The following is a 22577-nucleotide window of genomic DNA, read 5'->3' as shown; positions in this document are numbered from 1 at the left end:
CTGTCTTAAGACTGACATGTCACTTCATTAACAGGGATTCTATATTAGATGTTTAAAACTGTGTACTTCCCCCTCCATCTATGGAGGCTTTGTTCATTCCATTTGGCTATGTTTAAAAAACTTATTTTCCAGCTGGTACGTTGCTGGGCTTTGTTCGTATGGTTTCTGTAAAAGGAGGAACGCAGATATGAACTGGCATGGTTGCAGTGAAACAGCAGGGATGTTATTTTGCCATTGTTTAATTAATGCATTGCAGTCACTTCCTGTGATAAAATCTGTGCATGAATCCTGAACAAGTGAAGTTTGCATCATTGTTGTCTTCAAAGTCCCCTTTTCAAAAGCAAACATTTGGAACCATTACTAGAATATTTCTGTGAAATGCCAGTGAAGAAGTAATAGAAACTTTACACTTAAGATAAAACTTACAAATTGAAGCTCAGCAACTACTGGAAACTCTTCTGTTGCTGTCTATATCTGTGGCAAACCATTCTTGAAAGAGGCCCTTTTAAGCCCTTTTAATTTCTTAGGTCATCTCTTACTTCTTTGTTTAATGTTCTTGAGAATGACTACTTGAACCATAGAGGAAGATATGTAAGTTAGGAAGTGACCTTCCTGTTATCACAAAGGTCTCCTTACAGATCCATGTTCTTCATAATTTCTGCCTTTTCTTGAACTTGCATAATTCATTTATGTTGAATACTGTTAAAGCAGCAGAAAATACCCTTGTACTTCTAAGCTTATGTCTTCCAACTATTTACTTTCTTACCCCACAGACAGATGATCGTTTGGTATCTACAGATGGCTTTATGCTCAACTTCTTATGGGTACTACAGCAACTAAGTACGAAGATAAAGCTGGAAACAGTTGATCCCATGTACATCTTTCATCCCAGGTGTCGTATTGACCTCCCAACAGATGAGACAAGAGTGAAAGCAACAATGGAGGATGTTACAGCCTGGATTGCTGAACTTTGTGAGTACCCTTATTGAGATGTGTTAAGCATTTACTCTGCCTTCTGTTTTTGATACAGTAGGCACATGGAAGTACTTGATTCCAGCAAATAATTCCCCTATTTCTAAATGCTTTTTTTTTTAAGATGCTGTCTGCTCTTACTGGTTTTAAAGAAAGTTGAGTTCAAGGTCTCAAGCCTAGATAAGGCAGTTCATTTCTTAATTTATTCACCTATACTGCTTGTTTGTTTGTTTGTTTGTTTTCTAGACAGGGATCCGTCTCCATTTTCTGAGCCGAAATTCCCAACAGAATGTTTCTTCTTAACCCTGCATGCCCATCATCTCTCAATCCTGCCAAGCTGCCGTCGGTACATACGCAGGCTGCGGGCCATCAGGGAACTCAACAGGTTAGTAGCTGTTAATTATCTAGTGCATCTGAGAGTCCTAGCATCCCAGCAATCTTATCTTGTCACCGTGATGGCAAGGCCTATAAACTTAATGGAAGTTAGAATGACAATTTGGGTAAAACTGTTGCTGAGTACAGATCATCTTAACTATTTGTTAATTTGCTGCTTTTGGCCCTTACGGATTTTTGCTTACGTTCGGGGACTGTGGCTTGAATCAGGAATTCAAATAATAGTGGGATGGAGGATATTAGTTACATGAGGCAGCTCAAATTGGTGAGAAGACCATTCTATTTAAAAGATAATTGAATTATCTTCAGAGCATTTTAGGATTCATGACATTACTTAACACTGTTTATTATAACTTAATCTGTGGTGTGGTTGATGGTGTGTGGACATCGGTGCCTCAGGCTCTTTGGCATAGCTGTAGGAGTGCGTATAAAGTTACATGTCTGATAAGTCGTCTACAATGACTCGATAGTGATTTCAGAAACCAGACATTTAGTTGTGCCTGAGCTGGTTTGTATGTCCCAGAAGATACTTACCTTCTTTTTCCACTTGACTTCTGAGGTGGGATAACTTCTTGTACTCTTGGGGGGGGCGGGGGGGGAAGCATTGAGCAGCAAACTCTTAATATTGTTGATGTATGTATAATTCAACATGTGGTTTACCATTTTAAAAATAATAAATAAAATTTATGATGTTGACATGAAGATACTGCTGAGTTCTATTTCTCTTGGCATAAATTCAAATGGACTTTTATAGTTGCTAAACCTCGAAGAATACTCTGTTAAAATTAGAACAGATTTTTGTATCAGTATTTTCCACTGTTTATAATTGCACTTGTTGCATTTTGGTAAATGTTCCTTGGCAGTAATACCATGAGTTCGTTACAGGATTTTTGGACTGCGTTTGTAGTGATTTCATTTTTAGTTATTAAAGCACATGCAGGCCAAGAACCTGGGAAGCTGCAGAGAAATGGAGCAGGAATAGTCAGCATATCTTAAAGAAATAAGTATTTTCTTATAAAACAGCCTGTGGATTACTTGTAAATAAGCCATACATTTGGCTTGAAAAAGGAATTGCTTCTTTTTCCCTATTTAGAAGTGTTGTGAAGGAGTTGCTTATGCAGCAATCTCCATCTAATGGTGCAGAGTGAAGAGCTCTTGGCTTTTACTGACATCAATAGGAGCTTAGTGTTCAGCATTTTCCGTGAATTGCTTAGTTGCTTGCAACACTGGGCAATGTAATTAGGTCTTGGTAATAAAGAAATTAGACTGGATATTTTTCTGCTGTAGGCAGAGATCGATGTGGAAAAGAAGTCGTGTTTAGAGGAGGGATGAAAAGGGACCGTACTCATATAGTTCAGTACATTGAGTTTTGTTCTAATCAACTGCTTTTCCTAAAAAGGATTAAGATAGGGGAATATGTAGGATTTTTTTAATGTAAATGGTGTGTGTAATGTACATTTAAGCTCTCCTTCTGTGGGGCAGGGTGAGAAGATGGGTAAGGGAGGGGAGGTAATACCATCCACCTTGATTTACTGGTCCTTATGCTGACAGGGAGACTATGGACTATTTATGTATTGTACTTCTCTGCAAACCTGAATTTTATGGGGAGTGGAGCATGAGAAGGGTAGAACAAAACTGCAGAAAATCACTTACAGTGGTGGAAAGTGGGAAGATACACAGGATGCAGACTTGTACCGTTCTTGGGAAAGGGAAGGTGTTTCTAACAAGTCCTCTTGTCAGGCACCTTCTTCCTTAGCTGATTCTGTTTTCCATTTTCCTTTCTGATATTAGAAGACGAATGAGCGCTCTAAATATCTCATTGTTAACTGGATCAGCCCTTCTTTGTGTTAGGATTAATTTTAGGGTTAATTTTAATGACATCCTTTTAACCTTCCCTTAGAGCGACTGTAGACTTCAGTGTGAAAAAAGAAAGGCAAATACTTTTTTTTTTAATACAGTGGATAAAATTAGTTTGTCAGGCAGGATAGATCCCTTCTGTTTCTTTATTTTTTCACTGTTATGATTTGTCTGACAGGCATGTATGTGGGAGCTAGTGTATGTAGTGCCTTTGAGTGCACACTGTGCAGATGTTCAGTCTGCATTTACAAAATTAATTTATTTTTCTTCTTACGATGATGGGTAACTCCTATGAAAATGATTTCATTTTTTTTCCCCCACTTTTCTTTTCAACATTTCTTTGGTATTTAGCAGATAAGTAGGTTAAATGCCTCGTAGATGGCACATCCCCTCAGTCACGATAACCAATTATTGCATATGGTTTTCAGGACCGTTGAAGATTTGAAAAACAATGAAAGTCAATGGAAGGATTCTCCTCTGGCTACCAGGCATCGAGAAATGCTGAAACGTTGCAAGACACAGCTTAAGGTTTGTAAGTGATTCAGTTCTCAACTAAATGCCTTTGTCAACCTGTCTATCTGTTTACTTTGTGTCCTAATGTTTAAATGCAACTTCCCACTGATGCTTCTTGAAAATGGTGGTTTGGAATCTATGAACCATGTGAGTACTGCACTAGATGGTGGTCATGATACAATATAACATTAATGGTGAATTTAAAATTCAAAGTAACACCAAGATTAACTTGGGCAGTATTACTCAGAAAGAAGAAAATACTATTTTTATTGGAGAGAGAGCGAGAGAGAGAGCAAGCAAAGGAATTGTGATTTGTTCAGGGGTAGCTGTGCGTGCACAAGCCATGCCCAAGATGGAACTCTTGAGTCTCCAATCTCCTGTAGTATTCTTGCAAAGATGAGTATGCTGGGGTCCTCTCCTGAAGGTCTGTCCTGCTTAGGTCTTCCTAGTATAAACTGACACAAATTTTCTGAGCGGTATCACCAAAATGATTTTAATTGCACATTTGCCCACTTTGATACCTGTGTTATTTCTTGCATTGTTCCCATAAAGCTTGTAAAAGGCTCCTTTGTCCCTGCAACTCTGAATTATGCGTGTGTTTTTCTTGATATGTTGTGTTTTAAGTGCCCTGTTTTCTTCAAGTAAGAGCATGTTTTAAGAAGACACCATTGTATAACTGTCAAATTCAGATATATTGATTAATTTGGAGAGGCTTGACCTTCCTTTTATGGTGTTTTGCCTTGGATTAATTTTTGTATGCATCTTCCGCAGAAACTGGTGAGGTGCAAGGCTTGTGCAGATGCTGGCTTGCTGGATGAAAACTTTCTCAGGAGATGTCTGAATTTCTATGGCATGGTGATTCAGCTGATGCTTCGCATTCTTGACCCTGCCTATCCCAAGTGAGTGTCAGGATTATCTGTGTAAATTGTATCAAAGATATTTCAGATCGTGTTAGATTGTTTACTGAATTTAGCAGTTCTAGAATGTTAATAATTTTTTTTACAGTGTCTGCATTCTTACATGATTGTTACTTTGTCAGTGACGTACATTCTTGCATGGAATGTATGTCTTATTTATAGTTTAAGGTTCAGTTGGGGGAGGGGAGCAACCCTCAGGTATGTTTAGTACACTTGAAGTACTGACATGGATTTTTAAAAAGTCAGTGTCAGAACTTTTGTAAGGTGTTTCCATAGGAGAATTCCATAGGAGAGCTCGTGACACTTTCTACTTAACCCTGCTATTTTACTGTCTGTCTGTTGTCTCTTTTATTCTACAGCATAAAATTGCCTTTAACTCCTGAAGTTCCGAAGGTATTTGCAGCATTGCCAGAATTTTACGTAGAAGACGTTGCTGAATTTTTATTTTTTATTGTACAGTAAGTAAAGTTATATCTAAATGAAATTTGTACTACCATTTACCCCTGTAACAGGTGGTGTGCACCTAAGTTTAGGGTGCGAAAGTAGTTTCCTAGCTGTTCTATAGTTAATGTTCTGTTTTTTTTAACAACAGCCATAAGATTATGGCCTTGGCAGGCATTGCTGCAGATATAATGCCTAGATGAGCTCCTGAGTCCCTTCTAAGCTAATTTTTTCTTGGAAGAAAGTTGAAGGTGTTTTGGTTGCCTCTCCCCAAGAATTTTCTTTATAGTTTGGAGTCTGAGTCCACTTGATCTCATGATATGTTAAATCATCACTACAATAATATTTTTTAAAAGTCATAGCTTAATAAGTAGAAAATTCCCCCACTTATAAATTTGCTGGGACAAAAATGCATTTGTATAGTTTTACCAGTTTAGATTGGCATGAATACTATTCAGATGTAATCCTGGAGTTCTGAAGCTGGTCACTTTCTTCCTGAAAATGTACCTTCAAATTCAGACTTTGTGTTGTGCGATGAGGAGATGTTTGCTTTTGCCTTCCTGAGGTGCTGTTACAGTGGTATGTCATAGCAAATTTGCTATTATGCGCAACAAAAGAATATGATAGTGTTTCAGGCTAAAATTCAGCTTCCAGGGAACAGCTGGCAAGACCTTTTGGAAGAGTAAGAATCTATTTTCTGTAGAGAAAGATGGGGAATTATGATAAAATGACTAAACTTTTCCTGTTGCTAATGAGTGATCTGAACTTACTTTGATGTACATGATAAGTCTTCTGTAGACAGTACAGAGTTGGGGTTTTTCATTTTGTTTTCCTTATCTCCCTCTTTTCAGATATGCTCCTCAGGTGCTTTATGAGCCCTGTACTCAGGACATAGTGATGTTCCTTGTTGTGATGCTGTGCAACCAGAACTACATCCGAAATCCTTATTTAGTAGCCAAGCTGGTGGAAGTGATGTTCATGACAAATCCAGCTGTTCAGCCCCGGACACAAAAGTTCTTTGAAATGATAGAGAATCATCCTCTCTCCACTAAATTGTTAGTCCCCTCCTTGATGAAGTTTTACACGGGTAAGTGCTTAATCTATAGTTCACTGAATGCACAGTGAGCAATGAGTATTATAAGGCAAAAGGCTGTGTTACTTGCTGTAACCTTTTTTTAAAAAACAAAACAAAACAAAAAACCCAAACCAACCAAACAAAAAAAAACTAAAAAAACCCCCAGGTAGATCTTGGGTCTTGTAAGGATGAAGTTTTGTTGCTCAGGAATTGAGGGAAATAGCATTAGATAGAACCTTGAGAATTCTAGTCCTTACACAAGCTGCTGTGCGCTGACAACTGTAGCACTGTAGATTGATGTGATGATTGTTTTTGTGGTGTTTAGATTCCAAACTGGAAGGTTTTTGTTCGTTTTGTAAGGGAGTATTTTAAAACTTCTGACTGAGGTTTTGCTAGTTCTGTAGATTCGGATGCTTCAAAAGGGCTTTGCACCCATAGAAACAACTATTTTTGCAGTGTTCCCAAGTTTTCTTACTAGTGAAATTTTAGACTGTGGGATGAAGAGCAGAGTGGAGTTGAGTAGAACAGCAAGTTTTGTTTTCTGAGGGTTTTTCTTCCGAAATGAGGTTGGTTCTGGATTAGAAAATGGACAGTGCTTCTTCTTTTCAGGGGGATTAAGATGGAGACTTCTGAATGGGAATTGAATTTCATCTCTTAAAGCTTGGTGCTCGAAGCTCATCACATTGGAGACAGCAGGAGAGAGATACAGTGTGTTGCAGGTGAATCCTGGTGGGAAAGAGTTTTGATTTCAGTTCTGGGACCTGTTTTCTTTTTCAGATGTTGAACATACTGGAGCCACTAGCGAATTCTATGACAAGTTTACAATCCGCTACCACATCAGCACCATTTTCAAAAGCCTTTGGCAGAATATAGCTCACCATGGTACATTTATGGAAGAGTTCAAGTGAGTAAGAAATCATGTCTAATGCTGCTTACTGTCATGCAAGCTGCTCAGGCAGTGGCCTGAGGAGGTGGTTACCATTGGGAATGGGTGATGCTGCTTTCCATTGTATTTTAAATGGCAGCCCCTTCCAGTAGAACTGGAGTGTTTCTAAACTGAGCTCTGGACACCACAATCAACTTGGCTTGGGGAATGGGATCATTACTCAAAATATACAGTGCAGAAGGAGTGTTGCTGGGGTTGCAGTCTGGTCTGCACACCCATCTACTCTGCCGTGATAACTGTGTTTCAATGTTTTCAGCTCTGGGAAGCAGTTTGTTCGCTACATCAACATGCTGATAAATGACACAACTTTCTTGCTGGATGAGAGTCTGGAGTCCCTAAAACGTATCCATGAAGTGCAAGAGGAGATGAAGAATAAAGAACAATGGGACCTGCTGCCCAGGGTGAACAGAGCTGTTTTTCAAAGTGCCCTTTACTTATTTTTAATTTTTTAATACAAGACCATTAAAAAAACTTTTCAATAAGGGGCAGCACCAAAGAGCTGCTCATGAGAAGCAGGTCTCGGTGGTTTTTCTTGCTTGCCAGTATGGCCGTGGTCACTCTGGATGACATTCTGCAAAAAACATCATTCTGCGTAGTTATGTTGTCACTGGCAAAGAGTGGTGTGTGAAGTGGAAATAGTATAAAGTTTTAAATTACTGTGCACTTAATTCTAAGTGGAGAAACTGAGACTTTAACCTTCTTGAAGGAGGTTTTGGAAGATGCTTGCCAGTTGAATTGACTTCAAGGAATAGAAGCTTTTATTTTTTTAATGCATTGATCCTGGGTAGATTCGATGCAGACAATTAGTCCTATACCTCAGACCTTAGCCTGATTAAACAATAATTGTGTGTGGTGACCCACCAATGTCAGGTATTTTTATTCTAAGGTTATTGATTTTAAAAAATTAAAAAAAAAAAAAAAAGAGTTTGAAAAGAAAAGCTATTAAGATCTTGTTTGTTAAACTTATCCTGGTTTGCTCTTCTGAAGCCTTTCTTCCTGTTTGTGCCTGCTAGCAAGGTAATGCTATTACTGCAGTGACAAAATGAGCTGGTACATCATCTACAGATTGTTCCAGTGTGGAGTGTTTATTACTTACGATGGTGCATAAATTAGAGAACCTCACTTGACTCTCAGATCCCAAGCTGGTTTTGAAGTATTGGCATTTGGATGGAAAGGAAGCATAACCCAGTTCTGCAGCTGTGAGCAGCAGTTACAGGATGTAAACAGACTCAGTAACCGTGGAGTCTTGTGATGCCATTTGCGTTCATTTTTTAGTGTTGCAGAATTCTGGAAAATTGGTGCAGACTTTAGTATTGGGTAGTAAAAGTGAGCTGTACCTTAAATTAAAAAATGTATGATATCTGGATTTGAATTGCAGTCCGTTCTTTTGTCTGTCTAGATCATGTTAGCATTGTGGCTGTTAAGGTTTTGATGGGTGATGATGTAGGAAATTCTGTGGACTTGTAACCGCTGAATGTTTATTTTCTAGGATCAGCAACAGGCTCGGCAATCGCAGCTAGCTCAGGATGAGCGTGTCTCTCGTTCATATCTTGCCCTGGCAACAGAAACTGTTGATATGTTCCATATCCTTACCAAGCAGGTTCAAAAGCCTTTTCTCAGACCTGTAAGTCCTGCTCAGATTTAACTTGGTTTCTAGCTTCTCTAACATCTCTCCTGTTGAATAATAACCTGGAAATGTTTGGTAGCCCTTTGTCTCCATTCTCCTCCCCTTTCTCCAACTCACTGAAATCTAATTGCTGTTGAAGCTATTTGATGTCAAGAGCATTACCTGAGTCACTGAGATGGTGTGATCCTTCTAGACAGAAGCTGTTTGCACTATATTTTTTTTTAATGGAAAGCATGCATAAAGGAAAGACACTTCCTGCAAGCCTTAAAAATGATAATTTTATTTGTTAATAATTCCTGATCTTGCTGTACGCAAATCTAGTGATGATAATATTTATTGCTGCCTTCATGCTGTGATCTGTGTTTTACTTTGGTCTTATAGGAACTTGGACCGCGATTGGCTGCTATGTTGAACTTTAACTTACAGCAACTGTGTGGCCCCAAGTGCCGTGACCTGAAAGTTGAAAACCCGGAGAAATATGGGTTTGAACCAAAGAAGCTGTTGGACCAACTGACTGACATTTATCTACAGCTAGATTGTGCTCGCTTTGCTAAAGCAATCGCTGATGATCAGGTGAGCTCCAAAAAGATGAGATGGGGAAGGGCAAAAGCCCTGTGGACAAACAGGACTTTGCAGAATACTCTAGAAGAGTTTCATCTTACTTGTATGCTGCTGCCCAGTTTCTGTCATGTATGCTTGCAATTTGTTTTCTTTCAGCAAATCATCTCTGTTCATTTTCTGTCTGCTCTTTGTAGATGGGTATGTTTTCAAAGTGATTTGCAAACCTAAAGACACACGTAAACATCTATAGCACTTCACACACATAGGAAACTTCCTGAGTGTTAGTTGCTTATTAGCTACAGCCTCATTGTAAATTAGCAGCAGTACTTTGTCCTAATTCTGCAAGTGGGAAAACTGAAGTGCACAAAGAGTTTTGTTTCCCTCCCCCCTTCCTCATCAAGAACACATGAAACAGGCAGACCTGGGACTGAGAATAAGAGCCTCATTTAACAATCCAAAGTTCATTCTCTAGACTAACAGTTTCCAAATTGTATTCCCTTTTATATCACTTGATTAAATGGCTGTGTAATGAACTGAAAAAACGCAACATACATGAGACACCTTTGAACTCCTCAAGCAGTCTTCAGAACAGAATGTTAATTCTTAAGGTAGATAAGCTATCGCTCGCCTCTGTGTTCTTGTAAGTTGTCAGACTACTGAATCGCATCTGTCCCTGCCTGTGTCTTATAATACAAACTTTTCAAAATCTAGAGGGGAAAAAATGTTCTCAATGGCTACTTGAAATTCTAGTGGAAGCTGGTTTACAATACATGAAGCTGTATTTGCATGTCTAGTGAAGCAGAGGTATCGGAGTAACTCGTGATCTTTCTTCTGTAATTATTTAAGTTCTGATAAATGCAGATAATACCAGTAATGCTTCTGGAACAGCCCTTATGTGTTTGCATGTGTATAATGAGCATGGCAAGGTGGTTTTTTTATGCTGTTCAGTATATATGAAAGTGAGAATGTTATCCATCATTCATTCATCGATGCTAGCCACAGCAAAATGCACAGCAATGACATAGGGATTAAAAAGAAGCAAGCCTGCTGGTGTGGGAACTGGAATAAAGCTTAATTAACAAAGTAGCCCTTCATAAAAAGGAGGGGGAGTGACTAGTATCTTGGAAACTGTCAATGACAGGAAAGAAACACCAAGGAAATGCACAGTTGGTTAATGGCTACTGGTATTAGGAGGAAAAAAACAAAACAAACAAAAAGTTGCTTGATCATGGCAGGGTCTCTCTAAAGCATTTTGATACATCTCCCGTTTGCAAATCCTAGCACGTATTAGAAGGAATCTGAAAACGTTTATAAAGCCCTGGGCGTGTTGCCATAGTTCTGTTCTCCTCTGTGGACTAGAAAGGAGTTTGGGTGGGCACTGCGTGTCCTAAGTAGTGAATGGTATTTCTTGGTGCGATATAGTGTAAATGAAAGAAGTAGGGCCGTGTTGAACATTTTAAAATCCCCAAGGAAAATAGAAATCTGTGAGACTTAGTGTGTTTTGTTCTGTCACTTAATTCAGCCTTGCACTGCAGTGTAAATAACAATTTTTATTAAAAGGCTTATATCAAAACATGGCATTGGGAACTTAAAAAAATGGTGTCTGTAGAACATAAGCACCTTTCAAAAGTCCTTGCCTAACTTTTTTTTTTTACATGAAAGCGATGCTTGCTTCAGTTGAAGCTATAGGATATGCATTTGGTCTCTCTGAATGTTGTACTGTGTAGCTGTACAGTTCTTACTGCACCAGTTGGCAAGTTTCCAGCAAGTATTAGCTCCCTCAGAGTTGCCTTGCTATTTTTGCAACATCATGGGGTGGGTTTTTTGTTTGTTTTTGTTTGGGTTAGGAGAAAGAATCACTTCTTTTCCAGTACTGCCTTGCACATTATCAGAGAAGTTAAGAGATCAAAAAGCTTTTCATTTTATGCTATATTTTCAGCCAAGACTTGTGAGAACAAGAATACAGACAGGAGTGGTGAGACATATTTTGTCTATGGAACAGTCCTAATAATTATAGTCAGCCTCTCCGAGTGCCTTACTCATTTTGATTAGGGGATGTTCTGGTTTTTTTGGTCCTGAACAGTTCTACAGTAGCGATGACCAGTAAAAAAGCATAAGTCTACCCCAAAGTTGACATTTTGGTGCTAGATGAAATGTTATCTGCATACTACAGTTCTGTCTGACGTAATGTTGAGGTTTCATTGATCCCTCTTTCTGAAGTTTTAAAAATGCATTAAAAGATCTTTAGAATTCTAATGGCATGTTAGGATACTACAACTCAGCAAAGTTGTCTTTTTCTGCTTTGCTTGTAGAGGTCCTACAGTAAAGAGCTCTTTGAGGAGGTCATCTCAAAGATGAGAAAGGCTGGCATCAAGTCAACCATAGCAATAGAGAAATTCAAACTGCTGGCAGAGAAAGTGGAGGAAATTGTTGCCAAGAATGCCCGTGCAGAAATTGATTACAGTGATGCTCCAGATGAATTCAGAGGTAAGTTGAGTTTTCTAAATACTGACTTTTTAGGTGAAGAGGGATTGGTTTTGTTACTTTGATTGTAAATATGAGGATATATTAATAGAAACTATGTATTGTTTGAAGCCTTGCATCCTGCTCTATTTCAATTAAAGAGTTAAGTAAATACAGAAAGCTGAGTTTCTTTGTTTTCCCTGGGATTGTACTGTCCAGTCCTATCCATGTCTCGCTTACATGTACTTTAAAACAGTAAGAAAAAAACACAAAATCTGAAAATAGGATAAAAATAGCTAATGCTTAGTCCCAATTCAGAAAGGGAAAAGCAGTATAAAGGCTGAAGTCTACTCCTCAATTTAACCATTTTTTTTAACTTCAGCAATATACCTGATTGGGGACCCTGAATATCAGTTCTGCACTGTGGTTTTGAGCGCAGATAAAATCTGTAGCTCTTGTCTTTGATTTAATGATGAGACACTTGTGCCCTCAGATCCACTTATGGACACCCTGATGACTGATCCTGTGAGGCTGCCATCTGGAACTATTATGGACAGGTCAATCATCCTAAGGCATCTGCTGAACTCTTCCACTGATCCGTTCAATCGTCAGACGCTGACGGAAAATATGCTGGAACCAGGTATCGGTTTAACAGTTAGCAATGGAACTGTTGACGGGGGGAAGCAATTTGTGTGCAGTTTGTTCTGTGTACTTTCAGACAATAGTGTTGAGGCCTCAGTTAATGGTCCTTTCAACTTGCACAGAAAAGTTTATTCCTTCTGTTTTCCCTTTTTCTGGGAACCCCCCCCCCCCCCCCGCCTTCATAACTACCGGGCTAAAGGATATTGTTATGATAGGTAAATGAGTAACTCATTTACTCAAAGCTGTGCAGAAAATATATTGATAGAGAAGAAAATAGTAGTAGATATTCCTGATCAGGTTTCTAGAAAAGAAATTGCTATTAGTCATGAGGAGCTTTCCTACAGTAGTATTACTAAATAATTTTAACTGCTAAGCTGATAATTCTTTTTTTTCTCTTCTTTATACTACTAGTGCCAGAACTTAAAGAGCAAATCCAAGCCTGGATGAGAGACAAGCAGAATGCTGACCATTAAAAATTCCCTTGCAGTGCACGCCAACACCAATGGGAAGAACAGGGCGTGGGCTGCTCTGGTAATAGCGGAGCAGATACACTTTGAAACCTGTTGATGGGATTAGCACGCCCACTGGCACTGACTTGCAGTAGTGACCAGAAGCATGTGGACGAGGAGAAAAGCAGCTTAATTCTTGTACATATATTTAAGTGATAACGATGGTCAATAACATGGAGGACAAACTAGGAAGTTGCTTATGTTACAAAACTGTCCTTCAATATGTCACATTTTGGAGTTTTTACAGCTGAATTATTTTAGCAAAGATGAATCGATCAGGGCAGCATCCCTTCAACCTTATTTTTTACAGCCAGATATCCGTAAATTTGATTGTGGTTAGAACCTTGGACATTTTGCTGCTAAAGTAACTTTTTCCTCTTTCCCTCCCTTCTTCCTCTTCCACCCATCAAACCTGCACTGCTGTCTTTTTTTTTTCTTTTTTGTAATGCAGACAAAAAAAATCCCTGTGAAAATCAGAATCATTCCCCTGCCCTTAAAAGAACATATTCTGTGCGATAACTGTGCCTGCAACAAAGTGTTAATCTTGGGATCATATTTTTATATTACACATTTGCATATTTGGGTTTTAATTGGTGTTAGACAAAGATAATTTTGAAAAAGCTAAGACTTCACACATGTATTTTAATTTCCGTTCTTTGAGAAGTCCCTTTTCTTTATGTTGATCTAGACGCTCTGGTATTTTGGAAAAGCCTGGAGATGGAAATATGTTAAAACAGCTGCCATGAATGAGATGCTTGGGAATACCAGGATTTCAGTGACTTTTTAAAAACTAAAATCCATTCTTTTAATGCTGCAGATATGATATATGCTAAATGACAGTTCTGAGCCATTAGAGCTTGTCCGCAGAGAACAGATCCTTTTATTCTTGAAGGCTGCAGTTTGGGGCAGGGGTCATTTTTTATGTTGCGTACCAATTTGTATCCATGGCTTGGCCTTACCAAAGCAGAAAGGGTGCAGGAAATGTAGAATTACATTTTTAAAAAAAAAAATTTAAAAAAATATTCACAAACACTTTTGTATTACTGCCCCCTGCATATGATACTTGAATTTCCTTTTTAAAAAGGATTTGAAACCACAGTGTTTTAAAATTAAGTCTGAAAAAAGGTTGGTTTTCTTTTATTTGTTTTTCGCTGTGTCTTCTGTTCAGTTCCTGACTCTCGTGAACTACAATAAATGATACACACTCACACAAAACGTTTCCTTTGTCTTTCCTTTAAGTGTGACAGTGAAAGTATAAAAAATACAAATGACCGTGTGGCCTTGTTCAGGTTTGCTGATAAGTGATTTAGAATCTGGAGATAACTTAGTAAATTATGTGTAAAATTTCTGTGCACGCAGATATCAGTAATGCTTCAAACTAATGAATGTTCCCAAGTGGGTGACTCTTAAACCTATTCATAGCTACATGACAGTTGGTGACAGGCTCCAGGGGGAATTTTGGTTAGGTTATATATAATCCAGTGCTGACCTTTGAGATGTGCAAGTAATTCTAAATTAAAATGTGAAGACGAAGTGGGGTTCTGGGTTTGGTGGGGTGGTTTTATTTTTTGGTGGTGTTTCCCCCCCTACAGTGTGTGTGTGTGTTGTTTTCTTTTTTCACCCCAAGGGTGAGAGGAAGATGCCAAAGCTTGTGTTTGCATGGACTGTTGGAACAGGGAAGCTTGTTTGTTTACTGGTTTTGTAGTTCCTTAACCTTCACTCCTTCCACAAGTTCAAATCGCCTTCTTCCTTATTCAGAAGTCACAGAACAAAGTCTGCTGTGCTTTTATCGGCAAGCTGTCATTCAGCATCCAAATCCATTGTGGTTTCTGAACATATTATAAGGGTATGCAGTGAGCTATAACTTTCAAGGTGTGTTTTCTTTTTTAGTAAAGAGGTAGTTATTTTCTACGTAAAGAAAAACTCTTAAATGTTCCACTGTCACCTCCTTATTAAAGATTATAGCATGGAATCTCTAAAACATCCCAGAATTTATACTGTATTTGATGGAGGACAACTGTTCAGCTGTGTATATTTGTTGCTGGAGGATGATTAAACTGCTATGGTTTCACATTATGGCTTTTTTCCTGCAAGTTAATATCATATAGCTTTTAGTTTTATTGATGGACTATGAATATTGGGAAGATGGAAGAAATGCTTCTAATTTTCTTCAGCTATTACAAATCAGACACACCACCACCTTTTGTGAATAAGGATGCTGTGGAAACAATGAGCAGTCTTTTAAAATGAGAAGAGCACAAGCAGAAATAATCCATCCTTAAATTTAAAAAAGCTGGTTGCTTAAGTGTGTCCTGTACAGGGCTTGAGGTCTGCTATTCTCTAATAGCTCTTGATGTTTCACATTTGAAGTGTTATAACTAGTATCAAAGAGGGTTGTGAATTTAAATGTTTTACCAGAAAATCTGTATGGAACTAGCTCTTTTTAATCCAAGTATTAAATGAAAATCCTTCCCCCCCCCCCCCCCTTTTAATTTATTCTATTGTACCAACTGAAAGGCTTGTTTGAACCAATTCAGGATGTTTCTCTTAACCACGTCTGACACAAGGAAATAGAAATATTTACCTTTGGCATAGGATATGTTAATCAAGACAATGCCCTTCAGAATCTGAATTTATATTTATACTGCCATCATATCAGACTTTGACCTGAGGAATATAAATAGCAAAGTGCAGTACTGAACTGCTCTAATTATGGGATCTATTTATCACTTGAAAAATGTATCAGTGCAGATATTACAGAAGATACAAAGGCTAACAGTAAGTGGCTGTTAGCCAGCTAACTAGTGCTGGCAGCTAGTCTGGGGCTATGTTTTGGATTTGTGCTGGAAGCAGTGTTGATAGCCCAGGGATGTTTTCGTTCCTGCTGAGCAGTGCTTGCACACAGTCAAGGCCTTTGCTGCTCCTCACCCCACCCCACCAGCAAGTGGGCTGGGGGGGCATAAGAGGCTGGGAAGGGGCACAGCCAGGACAGCTGACCCCAACTGCCCAAAGGGCTGTTCCATACCATATGGCATCATGCTCAGCATATAAAGCTGAGGAAGAAGAAGGAAGGGGGGATGTTCAGAGTGATGGCGTTTGTCTTCCCAAGTCACCATTATGCGTGATGGAGCCCTGCTGTCCTGGAGATGGCTGAACCCCTGCCTGCCCATGGGAAGTGGTGAATGAATTCCTTGCTTTGCTTGTGTGCGCGGCTTTTGCTTTCCCTATTAACCTGTCTTTATCTCAACCCACCAGTTTTCTCATTTTGACTCTTCCGATTCTCTCTCCCATCCCACTGGGGGGGAGTGAGTGAGCGGCTGTGTGGGGCTTAGTTGTCAGCTGGGGTTAAACCATGCCACTGGCGAAAACAACTTTATCTGGAGAACTAGTATCAAGTATTTCAAAGCTGTGAGTTCAGACATGCTCTCCCAAATTCAGCATTCAGGGGCAGAATAATTAAATGTATTTTAATATGAGCAACTGAAAATACCACTATATTGCCGTCTTCTGGGTACAAAAGCAAATCAAAACCCTGTCTTTCAGTGGATAGTGGACATTAGAGTAACTGAAAAGGAAAGCTGAAGTTAGTATTGGATTAAGAATAAATCTCCCACAAAAGCTTATCAGTTGTGTGACAATTCTTAGTTTAATTCATTTAATACTACCTGCAGTTTTTTATGATTTCCCCTCCCCCTACTAACATGTCATTTACCTTTTTCAGTCCAACTGTAACCCTATTACAATCCAGTCTTTATATTAGAGATCACAGAAACTATCAATTAACCAAATTACCTTTGACATTCACATGTATCTGCAGAATCTGAATAGCTTTGAGCTGTGAATTGCTCATCCCAGGAATGGCTAACTTTCATAAATGTGGCACAATGTGCTTTTCTTGGAAAATCTGAAGTTACAAGATTGTATCGCTGGTCTCTATTTGCCCTCTAGCTACGTGACTAGAGAAATTACTAGGGCAAGTTCTGATGTTATAGCAATACGATTCAGTACAATTGATTCTATTATATCACAATTTACACTTACGTAATAGCACAATTTACATCTCTGTCAACTATTCCCTGCTGGCAGCAAGGACAGCCTCATGCTGTTAATAGCAGGATGACAATGCTGCTGTAGTCAGCAACAGATTGACTCTAACAATCCCCAGGAGCATTGCACTACAATGTCGCTGTCTTCTTTTTCCTTATCACTTAGCTTAAACCTATCCTCTTTCCTGTATTTAAACAGGCTTCCCAGTTTTAGGGAGCATGTCTCAGTGATTTGAGTAACCAACTATATTTGTTTGTACTAATAAATGCAAGAAATTTTTCACAGTACTACTTACTCTCATTTTTCTGGTATAATAATGCTCAAGAGCACTTTTCTTGTGCTGGAGACCTTTATTATGTGAGTATTTTCTTGAAAAGGAATGTCTAAATTCTAGTTTTCAACACACACACGCTTGCAGGGAATTAGATCCGTTTCTACTGTTTTGCAGGGTTATAGGGTATTGGTCAGAAACATATAAAAGGAGTAAGGATGGTCCCTTTCCGCTAAGGGAATGGACAGTAATTTTTTAAACAGGATTCACAGGTAGAACACTGCAGTAGAATTCCACTTGAGTACCTTTTTTAATAAGTTAATTCTACATTACCCAAGGAAACCTGACTTTCAAAAGTGATATTGAGAAGGCTAGTCTAATTAAATGGCGATAAAATGCCTAAGTTCTGTAATTAAAAAGGCATCACAACCAGCTAGATGAGGACTGCCTTAATACTTGACCACCTTTCAACTCCATACTCAGATATTTAAATAGGAATTTTCCTCTTGTCTCCCTTTGCAGTGAGGGACCTCCCAGATGCTATACAGCATCTGTCATATGCCCTTTACGGTCTTCTTTCTCAACACGTAACTAGACTTTCTCTGAACATTTCTAGCAGATTTTTCAAGACTCTGTAAGCAAGCGACCAAATTAACATACTGGAACTATTCTATTCTCCAACCGTAGACGTAAGACAGTGATGCGGGAACTACTGTTCCTAAGAGACACTGCACAAACTTTGCTGAAGTAAAATTAATCATATTGTCTATTACCATGGAGGACTACAGCACACACCCAGTATTCTGACAGTTTGCAGAGGATTTTGAAACAGGTTTTGGTTTTTGAGGTGTGTTTTGTTTTTTTCCAGAGAAATTATAGCTGACCTAATTCAGCATGGCCCTAGACAGAAGTTAGCACAGTTATACCACACTAAAAACACCACTAAATCATATGTCCCGTCAACAGGAAGTGTTCCAAGTTCAAATAATGGTATTTTCTACAACATGTGAAAGCCACCTCTTTTTGCTTTGCTGGTTCTGTGGCAGTATTTTCCTACAAACCACTGTTCAGCTATGTATTGTTAGGCTTTTGCATTCATAGGCACAACTGCAGCTGATACGCACATATGAGGAGATTGGCAAGGGGGAAAGGTCGCTTTTCACCAAAGTAACACAGAACTCATTCTCCCCAAAACCTGAAACTGGTGGGGAACGCAAGAGAGACAGTGCTGACAATGTAATTAACAGCCAGGGGCCTGTGAACAAAAATAAACCTTGTCCTGAAACGAGAACTCTCAGGTCCCAAATGTTCTCAACAGCTTAAATCCAATTCGTATAGGATGGTGTATGTATGGAAAATACGTAATTAAGGTATTTCATATAATATTATTTTCTTTAAAATATTTATAAGCTTGAACAGAAAGCATATTTCTAACAGTAGAAATGATCAAAGTACTAATGGAAAGGAGGAACTTTACAGCTCAAGTTATGGCCACAAAAATAAATTTTTACTATGAGAATATGCGTGAAATTATTGAAACTACAAGAGCTAATACACCACCATTGACTAAATTTAATTACGTACATAAAAATAAATCATGAGATCTACAAAAAATAACTTTGGCTGCTCAAAAAACGGTTTTTGGGGGGGAAGAGAAAATGAATCACTCCCCTCTGACTATCATCGTTAAACCTTGTTTAGGACTCCAAATCCTACTGAATCCCATCGAAGTTGGCTGGGAGTTGGCGAATTCGCTACTTCAGTCACCGTTTTTCAGCAGGCCGCCACGCCTACCCGCTCACGGGCCCCTCGAGTCGCGGGCACCAACCAGCCGCGTACATTAAAAGGCTTTTTTTAGTCACAAGTGCCCAATTTCTGCTCACGTCTTTGGTAACCACACGCGTCGCTCCCGGGCGCGCAGGGAAGGCCGCCACAGCCTCGGCGGGCGCGCACGGACACAGCACGGCGGCGCGGTGAGACGAAGGGTGTCCTCGTGCCGCTCGTTATAGGTTGCAAGAGGGACGACGCGCATTCCTTCCTGAGTTCTGATTGGCTGGGGATGGAGAAGAGCCGATTCCCCGTGTCCCCGAGGCTCGGCGGAGGGATTGACTCAGAGGGAGGAGGGGGGGGATCGTCATTGCGGACGGGCATTCCCGAGCTGTGATTGGTGTACGGCTGTGTCAGCCTGTGATTGGCACGGCGAGAGGCGGGCACGCGCCGATTTTGTGCCTGTCGATTGGTGGCCTGCAGGGAGGGGGGAGTACCGGCGCGTGGCTATTGGTGGGACGGACGTTCCTCCCCCTGCGGAGGCGGGTTCGGGCGCAGAGCCCCGCGATCCTGTCAGTGTGGGAGCGGCGCTGTGGGGAGCGCGTCGCTGCGCTCGTTCTTCCCGGCGCGGCCTTTTTCTTTCCTCCCTCCCCCTTTCTCCCCTCCCTCCCTCCCTCGCCCTTCGCGCTTCCTTCCTGCTCCCTTCCTGGCGGCGGGGGGGGGGGGTCTCCCAGCCTCGGTGGAGGCGGCGAAGCGTGATGGCGATGGCCGGACTCTTCTCTTCTCTCCGCCCCGCGCTGCGCTGCTTCGCCGGCCTCGCCGCCTTCCCCAGCTGCTGACAGCGCCGGCGGCCCCGCACTGCCCGCGTTCTGCGGATACCCCCGCCCGTCCCCAGGTGAGGGGCGGCTTGCGCTGAGGGAGCTCGGCCCGCCGGCCGCCGGCGGCGCTTGGTGGGGGAGCGGAGAGAGGCGAGCAGGGGAACGGCTTGGTGCCGGGGCGGGGGGTGGGGTGGATGCCGTAATGCGGTGGGGGAGGCGGGGGTTGCCGGTTTACGCAGCTGTTCGACAGGGAGAACGTGGGGGGGCGCCACGGGTGGGATGGGGCCTGGGAAGCAGAGGGGGGGGAATGGGGAGCGTTGGCAGGACAGGGTGCCCCGGAGCTGTCAGGGCAGCGTCAGAAGGGCGTGGGGCTCGGCTCGGCCTTCCCTCGTCTGCATCTGCCTGATGCATATACTTGTCCCCCGGGACGCTTCCTTCCCCTTTCCCCCAGGCGCTCCGAGCCATGGCGGTGCGGCCGCTTCCCGTCCTTTTCCTTGTCTGAATCCCGTCCGCTGTGTGGGTCGCGAATATCGCCGCGTTTCGCCGTCCTTTTTCTCCTTTCTAGCTCAGATGAGGTGGAGGCGATAATTGCTTGTTCAGGAAGGAGGCGTAGTTCCTCAACGAGCTGGAAGATGCAAGAATGTAAAAGGGTTGTGGTTTTCAGGGTGTTTTTTGTGGACCAGTAGGTAGTGGATCTGTCCCTGGATTCAGTACAGCACAATTACTGAGGCAGCCATATTGGGATGATGATCTGACAATCCTCTGTGAGCTAAGTCAGGAGGCAGGCGTCAGGAGACAGGACGACAGGCCTGGTAGTTTTGGGGTCATTGGCAGAATATGGGTATTAAACTGAGGATGGAGAACTAGAATTCACCAGAAGCAGATGGTGAATTTGTATCCGTTCTCTGAAATGTAAAATACGTTCATACCAGATTTTAAAGTATATTTCTCTTCACTTCCAGCTCCTTAACTCAGTTTTCTTTGTTATTGCACAACCAGTACATTGGTGTGTTGATAAGTAGCCATATGTTTATGTGATCAGATTTTCAGTGCGTCACCAAGTTCTGTACCACTGTTCTATCTGGCATCTTCACTTAGTACAAAGATAGCAATTCGTAGTGTGTGAGTTCAGCTGATATATCAGACTGTCATCACTACCTGAGCCTTAGTGGAGGACCTAAAATTGGATTCGCTGTGGTCCTCTTGTTCATGAACCCCTGCTGCTCTGAACAGCTGTTTTGCTAACTTTCCATTTACTAATCTCTATCCTTGTTCATTTTCTTTCTTTAGAGCTGGTGTATGCTTAAGTTACAAGCAATTTTTTTGTTTAAAAGTTAGCACATTCTCTGGTAGGCATAACTATGCAAATATGACATAATGGATGACTATGCTAAATAAAAGTGATGCTTCTTCATTTGCGATATGTGGTGGGGTTTTTTTTTTAATTTGAATGTAGAGATACAGATTCTGAACATTGTTTTTGTAACCACTTTGAACTTGTTGCAGACTTCTCTGAATATATAAGTAATAATTTGACTCCGAATCCCTACTCTGCTTGTAACTTTATTTCAAAAAATAGCAATATGGTCTGTATTTTGACATTGCATAAAAACTGGTTTGTCAGAACTTTCAAATACATCCAAGGATCCAAGTCTTAATGAACAACTTGTTTCTCTAAACATTTGTGTGAAAGTCCAAATCTAGTTACAAGTGCTTTGAGACCATGAAGGGTGATTTACCAACGTCATTGGGTTTGTCAGCTTGAATAGCAGAAGACAGGCAAGATGATTTGTTTAATGACACACTTGAATATTAAAACCTCACTGTGTGATTTACAGGGTGGATGGTGGATATCTTTTAATAATAGCTTAAAATAAGTGTAAAATTAATACATAGGATTTGCCTATGTGCTGATGGAGCTCACTAAACAACTCAAATATTATCTACCACCTGTTTTAGAGCCAGTGGTATATCATGTCAGAGACTTAGGCATGCAGTTCCCTTTTTTACGTGGTTCCTGATGGGGTTCATACAGAATGAGCGTTAAAAGATACACAGCTAGTAGACTCTTCCCAAGACATTAGGAGAATGGTTCATTCTAGCATGGGTGGCAGCCTTCTAAGCCTATAATGAACATATAAAAGACAGCTTTTTTTTAAGATTGTTCTTCTAAATCTGTACCACAGACTGTTTTGCTCTGTTGCAAGTTATGTCTCATGTTACCACTCTGTAGACAGCGTTTTGTAGTAGTAAGTGATACTACTGGGAAATGTGAACCCTGAAAAACCAGTTGCAATTTATTATCTGTGATGCTATGCAACTTGGTCTCATTTTGCCTTATTTTATTATTCTGTATGATGAGGGCAATACTGCCTTTTGTAAAATGTTACAACCAGTTAAAGTTGCTGATAAGTGGAAAAAAAAACTCAAAACCCCAACAACTTAAATTTATGGGAAGCTTGGAAAAATATATTGGTTTTGGTTAATTTTCTCATTAAGGAAAATTAAATCTTGCATAGTGAGATGGTGTTCAAAACATCTGAAATCCGTGTGCAACTACAAGTATTTTGCTTCAGCTATGAAAAGTAGTAGAGTTGAGAATGAATGAGATTTAAAATTACACCACATTTAATTTTCTGTGAGCAAAAACGTTAAGGTCGGGAGAAGTTGGTAATTGCAAAAGTCTAGCAGTTAAATTTTTATGCTGTTGTAGGTGATTTTTATGACCTGTTTTATAAGAATTTCTTCACAGCTATGC

The 22577-nt window shown here is 40.4% G+C and overlaps 2 protein-coding genes across 9 annotated transcripts in view; both read left to right on the top strand.

The window, feature by feature from the left end:
* UBE4B (ubiquitination factor E4B) overlaps positions 1-14136 on the top strand; it is a 42881-nt gene extending 28745 nt beyond the window's left edge. For 3 of the 4 annotated variants that reach the window (XM_072883750.1, XM_072883749.1, XM_072883751.1), the window contains 13 exons: positions 774-972; positions 1219-1357; positions 3651-3750; positions 4507-4634; positions 5012-5110; positions 5945-6180; positions 6946-7072; positions 7371-7515; positions 8604-8738; positions 9123-9314; positions 11615-11789; positions 12259-12405; positions 12819-14136. In XM_072883750.1, the coding sequence (XP_072739851.1) occupies positions 774-972; positions 1219-1357; positions 3651-3750; positions 4507-4634; positions 5012-5110; positions 5945-6180; positions 6946-7072; positions 7371-7515; positions 8604-8738; positions 9123-9314; positions 11615-11789; positions 12259-12405; positions 12819-12880 (1884 nt within the window). In that variant the 3' untranslated portion in view covers positions 12881-14136. The remainder of the gene's footprint in view (positions 1-773; positions 973-1218; positions 1358-3650; positions 3751-4506; positions 4635-5011; positions 5111-5944; positions 6181-6945; positions 7073-7370; positions 7516-8603; positions 8739-9122; positions 9315-11614; positions 11790-12258; positions 12406-12818) is intronic. The other variant, XM_072883753.1, reaches the window with a different exon arrangement.
* A 5433-nt stretch (positions 14137-19569) lies between these two features.
* The window catches only part of KIF1B (kinesin family member 1B), a 97413-nt gene continuing 94405 nt past the window's right edge, over positions 19570-22577 (top strand). For all 5 annotated transcript variants that reach the window (XM_072884339.1, XM_072884340.1, XM_072884338.1 and 2 more), the window contains exon 1: positions 19570-19896. The gene's annotated coding sequence lies outside the window, so the exon portion shown is untranslated. The remainder of the gene's footprint in view (positions 19897-22577) is intronic.

The sequence above is a fragment of the Ciconia boyciana genome, chromosome 19 (genome assembly GCF_034638445.1).
Source record: "Ciconia boyciana chromosome 19, ASM3463844v1, whole genome shotgun sequence".
Lineage (NCBI taxonomy): Eukaryota > Metazoa > Chordata > Aves > Ciconiiformes > Ciconiidae > Ciconia > Ciconia boyciana.
This window is presented reverse-complemented; position numbering and strand designations above follow the sequence as displayed.